This window comes from Cottoperca gobio, chromosome 20 (assembly GCF_900634415.1).
Source record: "Cottoperca gobio chromosome 20, fCotGob3.1, whole genome shotgun sequence".
Classification (NCBI taxonomy): Eukaryota; Metazoa; Chordata; class Actinopteri; order Perciformes; family Bovichtidae; genus Cottoperca; species Cottoperca gobio.
In genome coordinates, this window is record NC_041374.1 from 501,483 (window position 1) to 520,421 (window position 18,939).

Here is an 18,939-nt window from a genome sequence, read left to right on the forward strand (position 1 = left end):
TCGGCCAACAATGCAGTATTCATGATGCCCTTTTGTTTCCTCAGCTAGTAGATAACTCGCCTCTATACGGCTAAATAGCAGAATCATTTGGGACTAAAGTCTAAAAGCATAATTCCCTATGCATGATGGGTCATTGGGTCTATTTTTTTAAAGAGAAGAATGCAGGGCTGCTCTCTGAAGACACATCAACGAACAATGTCTGCTGTGGTATTGATGCATTTTTAAAGTGCTGGAGATGGACAGAATTGAGGATATATAAGTTTTTTGTTGTACGAATCTCTACTTGGTCCATTCTTTTGTTTTCTGTGGAATAAAATATTCATATTTCTGTCCGGGCAACAGGTATTTTTGCCATCTGTGTTACACTTGAGCGATACATCTCCGAAGAACCATTACTACAAAAGTAGCTGCTGCGCTCGAGTTTGAAAACAAAAGGGTTCTCATGCATTTTTAAGAATGCACTTCTTTTGTCTTTGCCAATGACGGTCTATTGTTATCTACCACTCAGGTGCTATGTTAGCGTGTTGTGTATATGTGCGGTGGCGAGTGCAAAGAAAAGGTATTGCGTTGAGTGTAAATCAGGATTTGATTGAAGCCGATCTATAAAACTGTGCAGCGCTCTGTCTGCTACAATGATTTAGGAGCCTGGGAATACTTTGTTAGGTGATGAATTGTGTTGAACGTGGATGAATATGTGAGTTTTATTAAAAACAATCAGAAATTGTACTGTATTAATTAAAAGTTTGAGTTTGCATTAATATTCTGCTTGTGTGAGGCTGCACTACTGCATATATTATTATCTGTCATGTTTAATTTAGATTGTATTTATTGTTTCCAATGTGCTGTGTGCAAACTTTAACTTTACTGCAGCAGCTAATTCAGGATGTGGATTAAAAAGAAAAAGCACAGAGGCCGTTGCAATATGGTTCATTTTAATTACGACCCTGACACAAACACAACACTTTACATCCACACAGGATGTAAAGTGTTGTGTAGCTCCACACCTACACACAAATAAAGACAAGTATAGAATATATATAATTACCATTAATTAAGTTATGTTAATTATCCCCCATCTACAGAATAACTCACCACTTAAAGATCTCATTTTACAGTAACTTCAAAGAACAGCATGGAAATAGTTGGACAAAAAAACTTTTCAAAAATAACAACCAATTATATAATTTCCAAGGAACATAGCTGCTTCTTGAATATTTTAAGCCTTAGTGATTGTCAGCCCAGGGGGATAACCTACAGCATATTCCTTAAAACGGTCAAAAGAAAGGAAAACTGGAAACTGTGCATCCAACAGGTATGACGCAATAATTTAAAAAAGGACACGGCTGGTTAAGGTGACAGAATAATTCCCTTTCCTCTGTTAGCATAAGCTAATTTATGTATTATATTGTAGCAAATGAATACTAAACATTTACATTTTAGAGACAATATGAGCAAAGTTTGATCAGTTTTCATCAAACTAAAGAGAAAAAATCAAAGAAATTCAGATATCACTATCATTTCATGAGCGCGGATATCACGTTCAGATATGTAAATACCAACACTAATAAAGTTATGACATTGTCTCCGTTAAATAACGTCACCAACTGCCAAAAGACGAAGCAAGTAGGTTTTGCATGACATTGTCAAATGTTCTACATAGATTGATTAGTGGTCTGATGAGTAAAGCTGACGGTGCTGTGAAGATTAAAGCCATGATGACATTAATGAATGGAGACGGGGAACATTGATGAATGGATTAGAGTTCTAAAACCTTCAATCACTGGCTGCAGTATCACAGTCCTTCTTCCTTTAGCTCTCTTATCCTCACGGGAGTAACGAGGGATATCTGATTCAATAGTAAAGCCTCTCAAGATGAAGATGTGCAGTCGGATCCAGGCCCCACTTTCCCTCACTAAGACCACATAACGCTCACACGGGCACTCTTTATTCACTTTACTCTTGAACCCTATCGACAGCAAAGTTTTACCATAAAAACATTTATTTTCAACCTAAAGACAGAACTGCATATTATTCATTTGATATGATTTGATAGCGTTTGTAACATCAAAGTACAAGAGAGAACTTGCGTGTAAAGTGTATGTACACAGAAGACTTTAACTTTACCTGACTGGACTGCTGCTGGCATCTAAATCCTGTGCCGTCACCGCTCCGATGATGGTGCCCGCGGGTGTGTCCTCATACACATCCATCATATAGGAGGGCTTATTGAACACCGGGGGCTCGTCCACATCCAAAACGTTAATCTTCACTGTTGCCGTGTCTTTGAATGCCCCAAAGCTTTGAAATCGTGGATCCAGATGAGCATTGGAGGCGTCCACCTTAAAGGTGTACGCCTTCTTGCTCTCGTAGTCCAGGGGCTACGAGAAAATCAGAAAAGAGTCCAGTTAACAGCGGCGGTGTATTTAGAAACCGTAATAGTGTGTGCTGTAATTTACTGTCTCTGTACGAGCTGAGAGCACTTCAGGCACAAAGTTTGTTGTATTTGTCTCACTCCTCTTATCGAATCTATTTCAGCATTTGGATGATGTCCAATGTTTATGTTTCTGAACACACATTGGAATAACATTGTCCTGTGACGAGCAGAACTAAAGGTGATGACACACTCGTGGTACAGTGCTCTGAGACTGTAGGTCCTGACCACGTTAATGTCTCGCCCTCTCTGTGAGCTAGTCAAGCTGCACTTTCTTGGTTCAGCAGAACTGTGCCCCTTTACAGGAGTTCTCCCAACAACAGCTTAGAGGTTCATCGGTTCTACCTCCTCAAGCTTCTGACATATCAGCTCAGGGTCAATTAGTCAAAGGCGCGGGGTGGAATATGCATCCTCGGCATGTCTGCCACTGAGGTGTAAACATCCGACAGCAGTGACACCCGTGTTCGTGCTTCTGCCCGTCTCCTGCCCTCTCACGTGTGACCGACCATACTTGGCGAGCTTGCTGTTGGTCACGCTCTGCTGGCCCGGAGTCACGTGAAACACATTCCTTTCGGTGTATTTCAAATTGACTAACATGTAACCGCTATGGCAGCAGCGCTATCTTCCTGCCTCAGGACTCGGTGTCGTTTGGAACAACATGGCCCAGAAGCCCAAGTGAAAGCAGCTGGTAATGGCACAGCGAAATGTCCTTATGCAGAGACACAAGCGGTGTGAGTGGGGAGGTGCACTGGAGGGTGTAGGGAAAAAAGCTTTTATCGATGCAAGAGAAATATGACCCGTCATCTGTCCAAATTAAATGCACATGAATTAGCGTTCTAATTAGAGTCTAACCACGAGAATGATCCAAGGCTGTGCAGTCGTGATTTCACGGTGATAGCAGATGCTTCTCGAGCCCTCTGTCGCTCCTCCATCGCCATGGTTTCACTGTCTTGCTGCTACAGCAGGTGTCCGTAAAAAGAATAAAAAAAGAGCTATGTGAAGGCCAATCTGAAAGCAATCATTGACCATCAACCACCATGATTGGTTTGATTACAGTGCACCAGATGCAACTGGCTAGGCACAGCTATAAGATCCTTCAACAGGAAATACACTCTGTCCCTTTCAATCTCGTTCAAGAAGTGACAACACGGCGAGGACACCAGGCTCCCTAACGCTTCAGACACATATAAAAATGGAATTCATTGCGGGTGTCATTCAAATGCTGATAGCTGCAATCAAACTAAAAGACTTCCCGCCAACAAAGTAGCTTAAAACGCACAGGAGTCATTGTTTCATGTTACTGATCTCCCTGCTGGGTGCTGACAACTGTTGGAAATCAGCATCAAGAAGAACTCAATGGGCTTTTTAGTGAGTTTTACAAAAGCATCAGTAATGTAATTAAAACATTTACATATTTGGAATGTATGTGATTCAAAACCAGTATGAAAGTATCCTGAATAAGAGACACATATATAACAGCCTAATAAGAGGCTCTCTTGCACTGTAGGCTACATCTGATTGTGCCTGAAACACCACATGCAGACAGCCATGCATAGCTCAGCTGAAACACACGCACAGGTGGAGAACGAGGAGGAGGAGGCGATGCTGGGGAGGTGGACAGCAGGAGGTGTACACCAGGCTTCATTAGCCAGACTCTCACTGGGGACGAGGAGAGGCTCTCCATCTCAACAAGCTGCATCACCACGGTTCAGATCCAGGCCCGAACCCTCACACTCTATAACCGTCTGCTTTACGTGTAATCGCACAACCTCAGACTCACACACGTACATGCTGTACCTCTAAGTAGCAGGCAGGCTAATTCAGCATCATAAAGCGTGAACACAACTATACTTTGTCAAAGCTCAGTTATGGCTGGTTTGATATATTGAAGCTGCCATAAAACTAAAACAAGCAAACATAACATAAACATGGGGCTTGTCCTGGGGGCCGCTGAGTTTACTCTGAGCAGCGTGTCACTGACGTTGTGGGAAAAATCGCTAAGTCTAGCGAGAAAGTCGTCGTGTTTGTCACGTATGAGGTCATAATTCATATGCATATTAAATATTCTGCAGTAAAGAAAGAGCTTTTGCTACAGCCCAATAGTTCGGCACTAAACACGCCCTGTTCCCCAGCAGCTCTGTGTGCCTGGCTGTCACTACTCAGCAAATCCCCCTCACTCTGACTACAGATGTATCTGTCGTTTTGTTGACCAGATGTCTTGATTAGCCAGCTAATAAGCTAACATCATCAACAAACTCAAACTTCATGATTGTATCTGTTTGGTAAAGAGTTGATGCCTCAGCTGTCGCCACCTGAGAGTGCGTTACATGACCTGGAAAGTCTGTCACATCTATGTCAGATGATATTGTACGATCATTGATCACAAAATGTAACTCATGATAAAACCTTTCTTACTTAGTTTGACATATATATATATATATATATATATATATATATATATATATACTTCACAGGGTCATCAGAATTGAAAGGTTTTGCCTGTATGCTCTGTATTCATTAGGTAGCAGCAGAGAAAAGAGATGATAATGGAGGAGCACGTTGCAGCTAATTTCTCACAGATGGACAAGGCTTGCTGACACTGATGGAACAATGCATAGACAGCCATATGATTAACTGTCAAACACATCTCACACATTCATTTACATCTTCTGGTTTGGGTGTAAAACATTAACGTTGAGAGCTTCACTGCCTTAATACTGTGCCTGGGACTCACAATGGTCCAAGTGTCTGGGATATCTGTTGTTAAATAGGAATAAAATGGGGCCAGGAGGGGGTAATGAGAAACTCTGAGTTAATGAGAAGACGTGCTAATGTTTCAACGCTTGACTTGGGGAGAATCAAATCAGATCTGGAGGCCATAGGGGAAATTTCCCAGGAAAGAAAAATGGCCATTCATTCTCCGACTGCATGTATCATTTTGAGTTTTTCTCCCTTCCTGCAAGATGACCTACTTATGTGCTCAGAACTAACGCTGTATGAGTAAGAGTTACCCATATCCACACATATATTATCCTTAGACAGGTTGCACGCACCTATGCATGTTCATTTACACGTTTGAAGTGTCATTACAGCTTCAGTTGTTATGCACCTTTCATGGGTTACTGTGGACACAACAAGGAAGTGTATCAACGGAGGAATTTGTAAGGAGGACAGACTGAGTTCCTCTCATGTCAGTGCTGCTGCTCTTCAACATCACAACAGAACACATTTGAAATTCCAGACATGGAGCTGCGCCCTTTGATATGTAAATGTGCACCTTCATTGCACTGGCAGTGATATTGAATGAAGGAACTTTTTTTCCTTGCCAATTGAACCTGTTATGTTCCAAGGGAATTTGTAAATTTAGAACAGGGGACTAATCAAGGCATCACAGTCTCACAGGTACAGTATTGTGCTTCAAAAAGTCCTTGGATTCAAATGTGGGGAAACTGAACAATGGATGTGCTAGTTGACAATCTGCACTGAGCTATGACAAGAGGAAAGCCATAAACTGAAATCTGTTTCTGACTTGATACTCGTGTTTCAGGTGCCTCCCCCACAGCTCGCTCCTTGCGCACTGCAAAGTGTTAGTTGCAGCTTGCTGGTTATTTTGAGGGTGGGAGAAGCAGGATGATATGCAGATATGCATATTGAATAGGTGCTCCATTTCTTTGTGTGTCAGTTCAGTATTACAACAGCAGATCAATACTCTTCACCTCAGCTACGCACACCCAATAATAGAGAGGGCAGTCTTCTGCCAACACCCATGGGTGCCTTTCCCCTTGAAGAAGTGTCATCACAGCACAGGTTTGTGCTGAACACAGGTATTACCTAAAGAGGCTGGTGAATACATATTGTGAAAAATGTAAATGTTGTTTAATCTGTGACATGCAGAGGATCCTTAAATTAATTTACTACAGTATTATATATGTACAATACCACTTATGCATCATTAACACCCACTCACGTGATTTATCCTCAGAGAGTACATCAAAGCTAAGCCAAACATGCCTATAATATCACACATTTTGCAGCTGTGTGCACCAAACAGCAACATTAGGCCATGTCTGAATGCTTAATTGTCATGAGGCTGAGACCTCCTGATCCCATATGACAGCACCCACCGTTTAAAAGCTAAATGTGCCTTTTGGGTTGCAAAAACAAGGTCCAGTAAGCGAAACGAAGCCGCTTCAAGGTAAAAACTCCACTGAGATTTAGACATCAGTAATTAAGATTGAGTGGTTTGAGTCTTCACGTCTCTGAGTGACTTTATAAGGTCATTGACTGACAGTTCTGCAAGATTCTGCCATGCAGAAGAATGCTACAGTCCTATAGCCACCATTGTGCCATGAGCAGTCAACTGACCACAGAGCACAATGAGCTTATCATGAGCAGAGAAAAGCTTACATGCCCCAGAGAGCGATTTGATGTCCCTCTTAATACCGGGGGGTCTTAGCACTGTGGAGAGGAGATGCTCACTTTATTGTGCTGCCATCAGTCACATCGGTTTGTGTCCTTGGCTGCCTCGAAGCCTCTCCATCCCCCCAGTGCTCACAACAGTGGAGTGCCATCTGAGAGCCTTGCCAGCAGCCCTGTCCACACTGCAGTGGAGTGGAGTGACTGTGAAAGACTCACACTGCCACTCTTAATAGGACAGGGTTAGCCATGGGATGAGCCCCGAGACACTACTTTAATCTATTACACCCACGCCTCCCCGGGCCACCAGAGAGAAGGCACTTCATCGACTAGCACCACCTCACTCAACTATTTGTAACTCTCTCTCCTCTTTTTCTCTCTTCGTACTCATTCACTCACACACAGCACATGCATAACCACCGACACAAAGACAAGCACACACACACACATTGCTCCCTGCTCGGTTGCTTGGTGAGGTGTTATGCATCAGTGTGGGGCACCTCGATCTCCTGCTGTTCTCACGTACTGTTTCCTTCTTTTCTCCTTCTTTTGACTTCTTTCACACCAGAGCCGAAAATAACTCACTCCACCTCCCACTGGAACATTCTGCACCATAATCAATAGATTGGTTTCAACTCCTATCTGTGAGCAAGGCTTAGTTGGTATCATGCCGCTGGATGAGCTCTCAATGCTATCACTTTTAAGCTATAAAGCATTGCCTTCAATCACCCCGTGGCAATTTAGAGATTACATGTTTAAGACACTTTCACGATGTAAGGACGCCTTGTCATTTCACAATGCATGGATGTGTCCTTGTGTAAGCTGTAAACTGTATCCGACCGAATCCCTTCGTCTTCTTTAGTATTCAACCAGCGTTCCTCTCTGGTTTCTGGCCTTCAGTCAAGTTCTCAGTTTGTTCATTTCTTTTGTCATTTGACCATTACTTTTGCTTCCTGGCTGGTAGTGTCTCATCCGGACTGAAAGGCAGTACCAGCTTTCATTCTCTGAAATGATTAACCGTTCAAACAGCCCAGTAATGACATTTCTGATAGAGAAATTAGACTGCAGTCACTGTCTGACTTTAGTGAAATTAAGTCTTTAATTGATGGCAGCAAGGATGAAAAGGGCTTCTCGCCTCAATACTGCCAATCGTTATGACTTTAGGGAAGTCTAAATTGGGCCACGTTAGCGCTAAGGCAATCCAGGCAATTAGTGGCATGTTTTGTATGCAAATGTTTATCAGTTTTTCACGCTGTCGGGGACAACCTCCGCCATGCAACACTGTAACATCAATCACTTGAAGGTGCTGCTCTCTGGAAGTTGGAAAAATGTCACCTCGTGCAAGCTGGAGGAATCGTTGCCACTTTCCTTAATTAGAGCAACATCTTGAAACAAATCAGTTTGCAGTGGAACGATTGCATACTTGGAGAGGACCCCGAAGCATTAAGCTGGTCTGGAATCAGTGGGCTAGTAATATTTACTTATTTTTTACTTATTTGCAATTGTCTTTGTCCCTCTTTTCAAAGTGTCTCTTTCCTGTGGCACAAATCTCTCCCTCCTCGGTCTCTCATTTACAAATATTATAGTTATTTTATATGATTTTTTAGATTACACGAGGTGGTTGAAGTGTTCATGCAGCACTTGATGTTTTCTAACCCCTCTGACACTCAGTGCCAAAAGGTCTGCAGCAAATGCAGTTTACTCAATGCACTGTGGCCGCTGGGGGCATTCACATTCAGGTTGTTCAGTGAGGAGATAGTCCTGTTAAAAAGTGGATTCCCTGAATATGAGCCAGAAAGTACGATGCCACACATGCTAAACAATCCCCATCCTCGAGGCCTAGAACAGCACATTTCAATTACGCATAACTGCCATGTTTTCTTCTCCCAGGAGGAGATAAATAAACTTGCAAAGGGACAAACAGCATTTAATCTGATTAAAAATAACTTTAACAACACAGCCCAAGGTTATCCTGCCGACGTGTGTGGGGGAGCTTTTTCTCTCCGTACTGTATGTGAAGCAGTGTTTGAATGTGTCCTGCTTTTCCATGTATAGCATGTCGCTCTGTGTGCACACATTTGTTTGAACGTGTCCCTGGGAATTCATCGGTGGATTTACCTATTGTCTCCCATAATCCTATGTTTTGCAGATGGGATGTGCAAACCCCCTCTACGCCTCTGTGCCTCTTCTTTCCTCTCCTCCCTGTATCGTCAGACTGGGAAACAGATGATCATCCTTTGAACCCATTACTCAGCCTGATCCTCTTATCATAACCAACCTTCCTAAGTCTCTAATTTGGGGTCTGCCAAACTCTGCTCTGTGTACAATGTGGCTTTCGTCTCTGTCCTGCTGTGATTTGTTGACGCCGCTGCAAGGGAGGGAAGTGAAAAGGGAAAGAAAGGGACCGAGAGAAAGGGAGAGGGGTAGAGAGTCTGCACACATTTGCACACCTGTCTCTGGGGATATTCCACCAATCTCAAATAAGACAAGTCTGTGGGCGGGTCAGCATTCTGGGAACACAGTGAGCAACTCATAAAGGCTTCATCTGCAGCTACCTACTCCCCACACCTTCATCAGGCACAGCTTATCCTTTCTCTCTGTCTCTCTGTGTCCATGTCCTAGCACAATCCCACATGGGTAGATGCATGTGTTGTTTAGTGAATTACACTGTGGGGGGGGGGGGGGGGGGTGTGTTGGGGGCTTGGTCAGTTAAAGGGGCTCAGAATGTCCCCCATCAACAATGCCTTTGTGCAGTAGCTTACAGCTGTAGGGGATACATCACACTGCCTCGTTGTGATGTGGCAGCTTATCAAACACTGCAAGTAGAACAATAGGAGAGAAGATGCACCCCCATCCATGGAGGGTGTACATGTAAACAAATAGTCTTCATTTACATCATAATTACTCATACCATTACTGTCAATAAGAAGGTCACTTTAAAACGATCTATAGCCGTGCCAATGTGAAGATAAAGCACACGTATGTACACACAGTGGGAATCAATTACTCTCTTGGCTGCATATGTTTTGGGATCAAAGGATCACACTTGTTTGCTGGGGCATGAGCTAAAACTGAAGCAGTTAAAGAATATCAGAGTCTGAGACTGATACAGAAAAACACATTCCCCCCCCCCATGTTAGACACTTACATCAGAAATACCCTGAAAGGCACTGAAACAGATGGAATTGGCTTCTTGCAATCACACGAAATATAAGCAGTCTTTCCGGAATGAAACAAGTTCTAAAAGCAGAAACATCAGCACAACTTAAAGGTTTATGAAACGCATTACAACCCGTCCCGTCAGGACTGTAAGGTTCTAACATACAACACACTTTGAGCTTGTGTGTTGATGATGTCATGACAGAATAAGATTAAACTAATTAAGCTAAATAACGTTGATGTGATGGTAAAGCAGAAGTTGTGACTTTTTCTTTCTTAAGTATTCGATGGAAGTGTTTTATGTATTTTGGAAATGTTGACATAAAACTCAAACGGCCTTTTGGGAGAATAAGAAGAAAAGTAATTCCAGAAAATAAATCCATCTCATCCGAGCGTTGCTTCCAACGATCTTCCCTCTCTGACGTTAACACTTTCCTTTAGTGTATAGCAGAGATATATTGTGGCTGTTGCATTATGCAAACTCGCCGTTGCTCCGCAGTCATTTTTTTTCTACTGAACCTCAAAGCGCTGACAACAAAGGGCATTTAAATTCACCGCAGGGGTCGGCTGCATCCTGCCAAAGGGGGACGCAGTACCAGGTATGAAGGAATCAGCGAGCGAGGCATCGTGTGCATCTGGCTCTGCATGCACCAAAACAGCAGGTGGAAAGATTATATTCCAGCATGTTTTCCTTCATGTGTGAGAACACACGAGGAATGTGGCGTATACGTGCACCTGTGTAGTTCAGTGTGTGGGCGAGACCTACTAACGTCAACACATTCATATTATGATGCTTCTACACTGCTACGTGACACATTCAGAAACAAACATGTGCCAGCTGTGTTTTCACAACGTGCGGGCAGAAGCGCGAGCAGCTCTGGTACTCACTCTGTAAACTATTCAAACGGCGGGGGAAGAAATATTCAGATGTATTAAGTAGAAGTACTACATTGTAAAAATACGTCAAAATTGAATGTGCAAAAGTATTAGCATAGTACTAATTTTTCAGATTATTATATTTCATATTACTGATTTATATTTAATGATGCATTATATATAACTTTAATGTTTCATCATGTATTAGTTTTAGGTAAATGTGGTTGAAAAAGTACAATATTGCCTCCATGTCGTGGAGTAGAAGTATAAAGTACCTTAAAATTGTACTTAAATGTACTTATACATTCCAACATGGCCGGTGCTCGATGCATAGCAGACAGATTAGAGGCAAAGCAACATCTGGGAGCCCTGACTCCTCTTCCCAGAGCACTTCCACTCTTAATACGGCCAGTGTGAGCAAGCAGTCATTCTAATGATGCTTTCCTTAATGCAAATCATCTTAATAATGCTCTTTATGTCGCACGTTTATCATAATCTTAAAAGTAGGTGTGCGGTCTCTCCTGGAACGTTAATGAGACAACACTGTGACTCTTTCATTCTCTGCTCATAGATGCATATTATCAGCGAGCTGAGTGGGTTCAAATCATATCTCACAGCCAGTAGGTAGAAGAATGACAGGATAGATCTTTAACAACGTATACTAAGGAGAGCGGAGCATGTGCACACATGACGGTAGACTGTTGCATAAACAACATGCATACATTAAAGTATGACATTAAGATTAATGAAGGGATTCTCTGACAGGCTTTACATTTAGTCCTATTATACACGTTTCACATGGCTACGGTTATTAATGGTATTATTTAGAGAAAACTGCTCTTTGGTATATTTGAAATGAAATGAAATTTCCATAAATTGTTCATTCAGACCTAAGATCCTCAGGACATAAGGTCATGATATTATGTTAAGTATGAATGAACGAGATATTGGAATGGAGGTTTTTTTATGAATATATAGGCTAAAGTTAATAATTGATTGCATAATAAATCTTAGTATAGCCAAGCTATTTAGTAGAATGGTACTCATCGCAGTGGCTCCATTTTAGTCTGTGGCTGTAATGTCCTTTTTCTTTCACCTCTGGCAGCTGTGGGTCCCCCTTGAAAATGAGATGATAAATCTCAAAGGGTTTATTCTAGAAGTAATACATTTCTTTTGTATGTGTTGTGTGTGCGGGGATATCACGGCCGACAAATGCTATATGTGGTAAAAGTGGGTTTTATATGAGATACTTTAGAAAGTGCAACCAAAGGGCAAGACCTCTTGCTGTGGGTCACTATGCACTGGATGTATTAATACATTTAGCAAAAAACAACAACATATGGCATAGTAAATGAGCCGTGCCATGCTGAGTTAATGCTTTATATAGCACAGGCACTCAGAGAAGCTATTACATTGCTCTGAGCTGTGCTTTAAGGCACAGGCAGCAAGGAGACACACAGTTAGAGAGCAACATCACAGGTGCAGCCCTCACACCCGCCCTGTCCTGCTGCTGCAGCATTACGTAACACAGTCAGCTTCCATCGCACACTTCTTCTCATCTAGTTACTTTAATATGTGTAAATGTAAAATATAATATCATTTAAAACAGTCGCAGCCTTTGAAAAAGTAGCACCGTGCAGCTTCTAGGTGTAAATATAACACATAGTTCTTGTGTTACATCCCACCTCTCCCGTCGCCTGTTACATGCAGGGAGGAAGGTTGGACGGGATTTCGACAGAAATACTGAGGTTCAAATGTAGTACACAACTAATACCCGCAACAATAGACGTGTTGCTTTGTCTTGACTGACAACTCTGCGACTGTATTTCTTACTGAAGTACTTTTTGAATATCATTTCACTCATATTGTCAGATTGTTTGCTGTCAAGATGTGATGTAAGATGTTGCATAAACCCCTCAGAGTACATTTTTGCATATGTATAAATACATATATTTTGCAGTACGATTGAATATAAATGTGTTTTATGTTTAAAGGTTCTATATATGGCATTCAGAGCATTAATGCAGAAAACAACTATTTTCTATGTAAAGATCTCGTGGAGTAATGTCGTCCTGAGCAGATAATTATGTCACACTGTGTTGTAATCCGAGCTTGCGTGTGCTTTAGTGTGGTAGCTGGGTCAGCCCCGCGTGCATGTGAGTGCATGCGAGTGCACGTGAATCCTGTGTGTGGCTACCTCATCGCCGCCGCTCTGGTGTGTAAATTCTGGCTTCGGCTTTTATTTTGTCATTTACCTTTAAGCCTTTGTAACACACATATATACGAGACAGGCTTGTTATTCCTAACTGCACCTGCTTCCCAATGAATGCAAAGTGTACCTGCTGTCTTGATTCATGTAGTAATGTGCACTTTACACAGCGCTGATTCCACATGCATCCTTATTGTGCTGCTAATGACACTGACTATTATTCTTTATATGATCATTCATGGTACATAGTAGACTCCCTACCCTTTTGAGAATGATGATCCCCTCTTGGTTGTGTTCATTGGTGGTGATGTCGAACATGGCGCCTCCGTCACCTGGCACTATGGTGTACTCTACTTCGGCATTTCTCCCAGTGTCCAAGTCATGGGCTTTAATTCTCCCCACAGCAGATCCCACTGCAGAAGACTCAGGAACTCGTAGATGAAAGAAACCTGTCAAACAAACAAACATTAGACTGGATGCATTATCATCACTTAACATCGGCTGGAAGACACTGAGCTCTTCACATCCTCCTTCATGTGTCTCTTCCACCCAAAGGCAAGCAGCCGATATGTCCAGAGTCAGCCCTGTAGCTATGAGCGTGACATTATTCAATGTTGACGTGCCTGGACATCAAGGCTGCACAGCTCCTTGTCATTGGCAGGCTTAAGCCTATGATCCACAAACACAAGAGCCTCAAGGCTCTGATGCTCCCAACAGCAGGACTCACTGCTGAGGACTTGGAAAGAAATCTACAAGCAAACAATGTGTGGATTGATTGATTATCACTTACACCCGACAATAGGTGGTAAACTCATCTTTTTCTGTGAGATGCTGCTTGAACAATACAATCTGCTTCTACCAGAGACATGAAAACTTTACTGCTGCGTCACACATCTCGTGCGAACACCTGACGGCGTCGTGGAAGTGCCACGGGCAATACAGTAACAATATAATAGTGTCAATATTATTCTGAGGACTGAGCGTTTAGAATCCTGACGGGTCAAGAAATGTCAGGAAGTCAATGTGACAATTCTGAAACGGGTGCTGTGTCAAAAGTTACTCTTCTTACTTTTCATTGTACCCAAATAACACCAGTCCTTATAATCAGTGTAGCGCTGGAGCCACTCATTTAACACAGTCCTGCATTTGATTAAACTAATTCCTGACATATTTCACTGCCGCAGCAAAGAATCAGCCAGAGAACGCTCCTCGAAAAACAGTATTCGCTTCATGGAATGTCATTTATTTGGCCCTTATACGACATAAGGTGGAAGACGATGTGCAGGAGAGAAAGGCATGTTAGAGTCTCTCTGCTACTTGACACACAATAGCATCAAACTTGCTGATGAATGAAGTTGAACATAAATGTCTACAAGTGTCAGACACGAGGCACTTCAAGGGTGGAGAGGATATTTATTTCTCTTGGTGGAGGACCTAAATAAACCAAAAACGCCCGTCTTTGCTTTGGTTATTGAATAATGTTAAATGTTCTTTAAAATCAATGCTATACTTGAGGTTTAGCTCCCCCCCTGAGATGCTGGTACTGCTGCTGATGTCATTGCGCTCCCTCTCATTTGTTATTCCTCAATTTGATTATGAATCTCAGCTTTTCCTCAGTGTTGATCCTCGGATTTTGAAAGGGGAGCCATGGCATATGGATGAGTTTAGATGCTAAAATCTCAATAAATAATCAAGTACTTTCAAGGACATGCGCTCATTTTAAAAGCATGTTAAGGTTAATGTCCTTTGAAGGACAGGACATAGTGCCAGTGCCAAAACAGGGTGAGTAGCAGGTTAAGAGAAGTCAACAAACAGCTGTTGAATGGCCCTGTCAGTGCGTTCACAAGCTTCTAGGATAATTTAGCATGCAGTTAATACACCCCTATTAGTCACGACCATTGCAGGCATTGCTATTGCAACCACATCTGGTCCCATCAGAAAGGTTCATTCAGGGGATTGAGGGTTTACAAATATTTAATCTATATTAACTAACGGGAAAAAAGGGATTTCTGGAAAAGACAGATGTGGGATGCATCCATGCAGCAGTATTATAAGGAAACGGAATCATCTGATGAGGTCTTCCAATATGGCCGCCACACTTTTTACCTGCAAGCCTTCTATAGGTGGAAGAGAGAAGACACCAAAGAGAGGATTTGGGACAGGGTAGAGGAGCCGCCATACTTGGCCCACACCTCTGTGCTGTGACAGCATTATGGAAATGTCATCTTTTCCTCGCAGCCAAAGGAGCTTGACCGTCCGACTGCATGTATTTACATTCACAGGAGACCACTCGGTGTCGCGTCAAAATACCTGAAGAGACTGCATCAATGCAGAACAGGGTTTGTGCTTTCCTCTCCTACGCTGGCTGATTTTGGAATAGAATTCACACAATTTAATACTTGTGCTTAGTATAAGTAGAGAAGCTTTCACAGATCAACATGTTTACTGTAATGAGGTTTTTTTTTTTCCTGCTTGGCTTTTTTACATGACCTGGTGAACGGTACAATCAAATTAATCTGGTTTAGCTGCTTGTACAAAATACCGGATGGAATACAGTGTTTAAATACACTGACTCAATCCCTGGTGCAGCCGCCTCGTGCTCAAACCCTGATCTAAATATAGAAGGATGCCCCACGAGCGGAAGAGCAGCAATCCTACTCCGATGCAATCATGCTAGATAAACAGGACTTTGCTTACGACAGCGCATAATGACGAATAATGAAAAACAATTACAAGAGTAGACATGATGAACACCCCCCCGCCCTGTGGTAATTGCACAGTGTTTATTTTGTTATCCTAAAATGTGTGAACCTGCATACTGTGAGGTCATCTGCATTATTAATGTTTTACAAAAATAATACTTGGTGTTGTTAGGCGGCCATTATTTCCCTTTTCATTTCAATTATGTACAAGAGGTACTCACTTTTAGAGAACCTGGGTGGATTATCGTTGACATCGCTGAGGGTGATGTTGATGGTGGTGGTCCCGGCCAGCCCCCCCAGCTGGCCCCCCATGTCCTTGGCCTGGATTAATACCTGGTACTGTTCCTTCACCTCTCTGTCCATATTGGGCAAGGCTGTCTTTATAACACCTGGTGTACAGCAAGATAAATAGGATGCACAGACAATAAAGGATGAGAGAGCGAGCGATGGACACAGTAGGATGGAAAGGACAAAAGGTGCTAAACAGAAAATCCCCTGAAATATGTTTGACGCTAATTATACAATTAACCTCAAAATGCACGATATACTGCGTTCTCACCGAAGGAGCTCACTCCCCAGGAAGAAGCTGCTCGCACCGATGCTGAAATAGAGGTCATTTCACAAACTGGACACACTTGACATTCAATAGGGAACTCTGGTGAAGCCATATAATGATTCACTTGAGGATCAGAGGCCCTGAGATCAGAGAGCGTTTGTACTACAGATTGATGGCGAGGTCTGTTGGAGGTTGGCCGCTAAAAGGCAGGAGGTAGCATACTGTAGCTGGGTCCCCCTCTTCTTCTTGCATTTAATATGGTGAGGATGTAGCATTTGATCCGCAGACTCCTTACATGTGTAAATATAAATGCATCTATTTTAGGAGTCTGTGAGATCGATAATTCTGCGACGCGCATGGAGATTTACTTCTGTTTTTGACACCCCCCTCTGTTGCTCACCTTTTCCCTCGCAGTGTTTGTTCCCGATGTTGATGTGCGATTGGAGATACATGCAGGCCCAGCAGGGCAAACATTTACTTTAACAGTTTGATTTTTTTCCAGCGTCAGTTTGAAATACAGTCACAGTATGCGCTCTGTGAAGCTGTGGGATGAGCGGCATAATCAGCAACAGATTCCACCGTATCTGCCTGTGTGATATGTATGAACCTATTTCCGTGTGCTTTGAACTGCCCCAGATGGTAAACCAACAGCAGCCGCAAAAGGTGATGACATTGAACCACCCAGCCAGCGAGCAACTACCATATTTAGATCTACTGCACTGACACGTTCTTATCGAGCTGTTTCTGCACCAAATCTCCTGCATGTTTACGTTATATTTTAATGCTTTTTGATAACATTAAATCAGTTTCTGCAGAATTCAACATGTTAGATTTAAGACTTTTTGAAACCTATGCCTATGAATGCAAATACGTCCCACTATAACTTGAACTGTAACTATAACTTGAATTACACGAATGCATTGCCATCGTTAAACAATACAATATCAGAAGGTTGAATGTAGCTGAATGCAAAATCAGAATCTTAACAAGTTGCCGGGGTAACATGACTTTTAAGGACTTTTTAAGGACCCGCAGAAACCCTGTAAATGATTGATATTAATTCTTCTTGCTTTAAATTCAGATACATTTGACCCTTTATGTCGTACCTGTCAAATAAATAATTCACCATCTATAATAGAGCATGAGTCCTTTTATGGCCCACTGATTTGTGGAGAGGCCTGGGGGTCAATCCTGGGACCAGTTTTATTCTTCTGATGTATGCTTACACTGTCGTTACAGTATATTGCACACACTCTCTCAATCATACGTATCATTCTGGACCAGACTGTCCGACTGCCTCGCTGCAGATGCCAGGTGAACATAAAACAGGTAGTTATTGTTGACTGGCATATTTAAAGTAAAAATGTGAAGATGTTTATGAAAGTGCTTTACCTGTTTTAGGGTCAACAGAGAAGTATGGCTGGCCATGGATGATGCTGTACACCACTCTAGCACTGTTTCCATACGTGGGGTCGTCTGCATCTGTGGCTGTCACCTGCGTCACGTACGTCCCTGCGGAGAACAGCGGGACAACGTATTGACTTCATCGGTTTCCTCGTGAGACTGCAATTCAAAGTCTTTGAAGTCCATCAGTTTACTGAACAGTCTCACCGGAGTGCATGATGAATCTCAACTGAAGAAGCTACACATAATACTGAACAGTCCAAGTCACTGAGAGAGTGTGGAGGAGGAATGATGGGTTGGGTCACCCAGCCATAGCTGTTGTGAAGCTCATTTGTGCATAAAATATGCATAACTTTAAGCCTTAATATAATTTAAATGATTTATATAATATTTGACCCTTCTTGCAGTAGTCATGAAGGGGGGAATTAGCAATAGAGACCAAAACATGTTTATTCTGCAGTAAAGTTGGGCATTTTAACATGGGGGTCTATGGGAATTGACTCGGTTTTAGAGACAGCCTCAAGTGGCCATTAGAGGAACTGCAGTTTTAGCAATTTTCTGGTAGTGTATCAAATGGTGAATTTCTGTTTTTTTAAACTGTACATGATCCCTTTTTAAATAAAACAAATAAATGTCAGCACCGGAGATTGCCACTTGTTTTTGAGTTGCACATTTGTGAGTGTGCATTATTTAAAAAAATAAAATAAAGCAAGGGGAAAAAAAGCTCTTACGCGACCATTAAGTAAACAAAGGGCCATGGCAAGAACAGTATTAGGATGGCAGGCCTCCAAACTCCTGCAGTCAGAGGGACTGAATAATTACTTGTTGGAGGCTCGGCTCATCCTCCTTAACTAGCTGGCATCGCACACACTCCTTATTTACCATGTGTTCAAATTCAGGAGATTCAAGCCAAAGTTTCCAGTTTGAGGAAAATTAAAACCGCCTCGTCAGCCTGACTAAGACACAAACCTGATGTTTGTTGGGCAGATGGGCAGATTGTTTTGAAAGACTACTTGCAGACAGGTTGACATGGACGGCTCAGTGCACATGTTTCCATGTATCAATCACAGACTCACATCTGGCTACCTTAAAAATATGCGGTGTTAAAAATGTTCAACTGCATGATTTGTGGAATATGAACAGGAGACGCTGACCAGAGGGAAGACATTTACATGGTGATTTCACA

At 42.3% G+C, this 18,939-nt stretch overlaps 1 protein-coding gene across 1 annotated transcript in view; it reads right to left on the minus strand.

The window, feature by feature from the left end:
• Positions 1 to 18,939, minus strand: part of LOC115025667 (cadherin-12-like) — an 89,375-nt gene that overhangs the window by 16,049 nt on the left and 54,387 nt on the right. The window contains exons 4-7 of the mRNA XM_029458092.1: positions 17,742 to 17,861; positions 16,015 to 16,182; positions 13,353 to 13,540; positions 2,125 to 2,378 (exon numbers count right to left, since the gene is read on the minus strand). Of these exons, the coding sequence (XP_029313952.1) occupies positions 2,125 to 2,378; positions 13,353 to 13,540; positions 16,015 to 16,182; positions 17,742 to 17,861 (730 nt within the window). The remainder of the gene's footprint in view (positions 1 to 2,124; positions 2,379 to 13,352; positions 13,541 to 16,014; positions 16,183 to 17,741; positions 17,862 to 18,939) is intronic.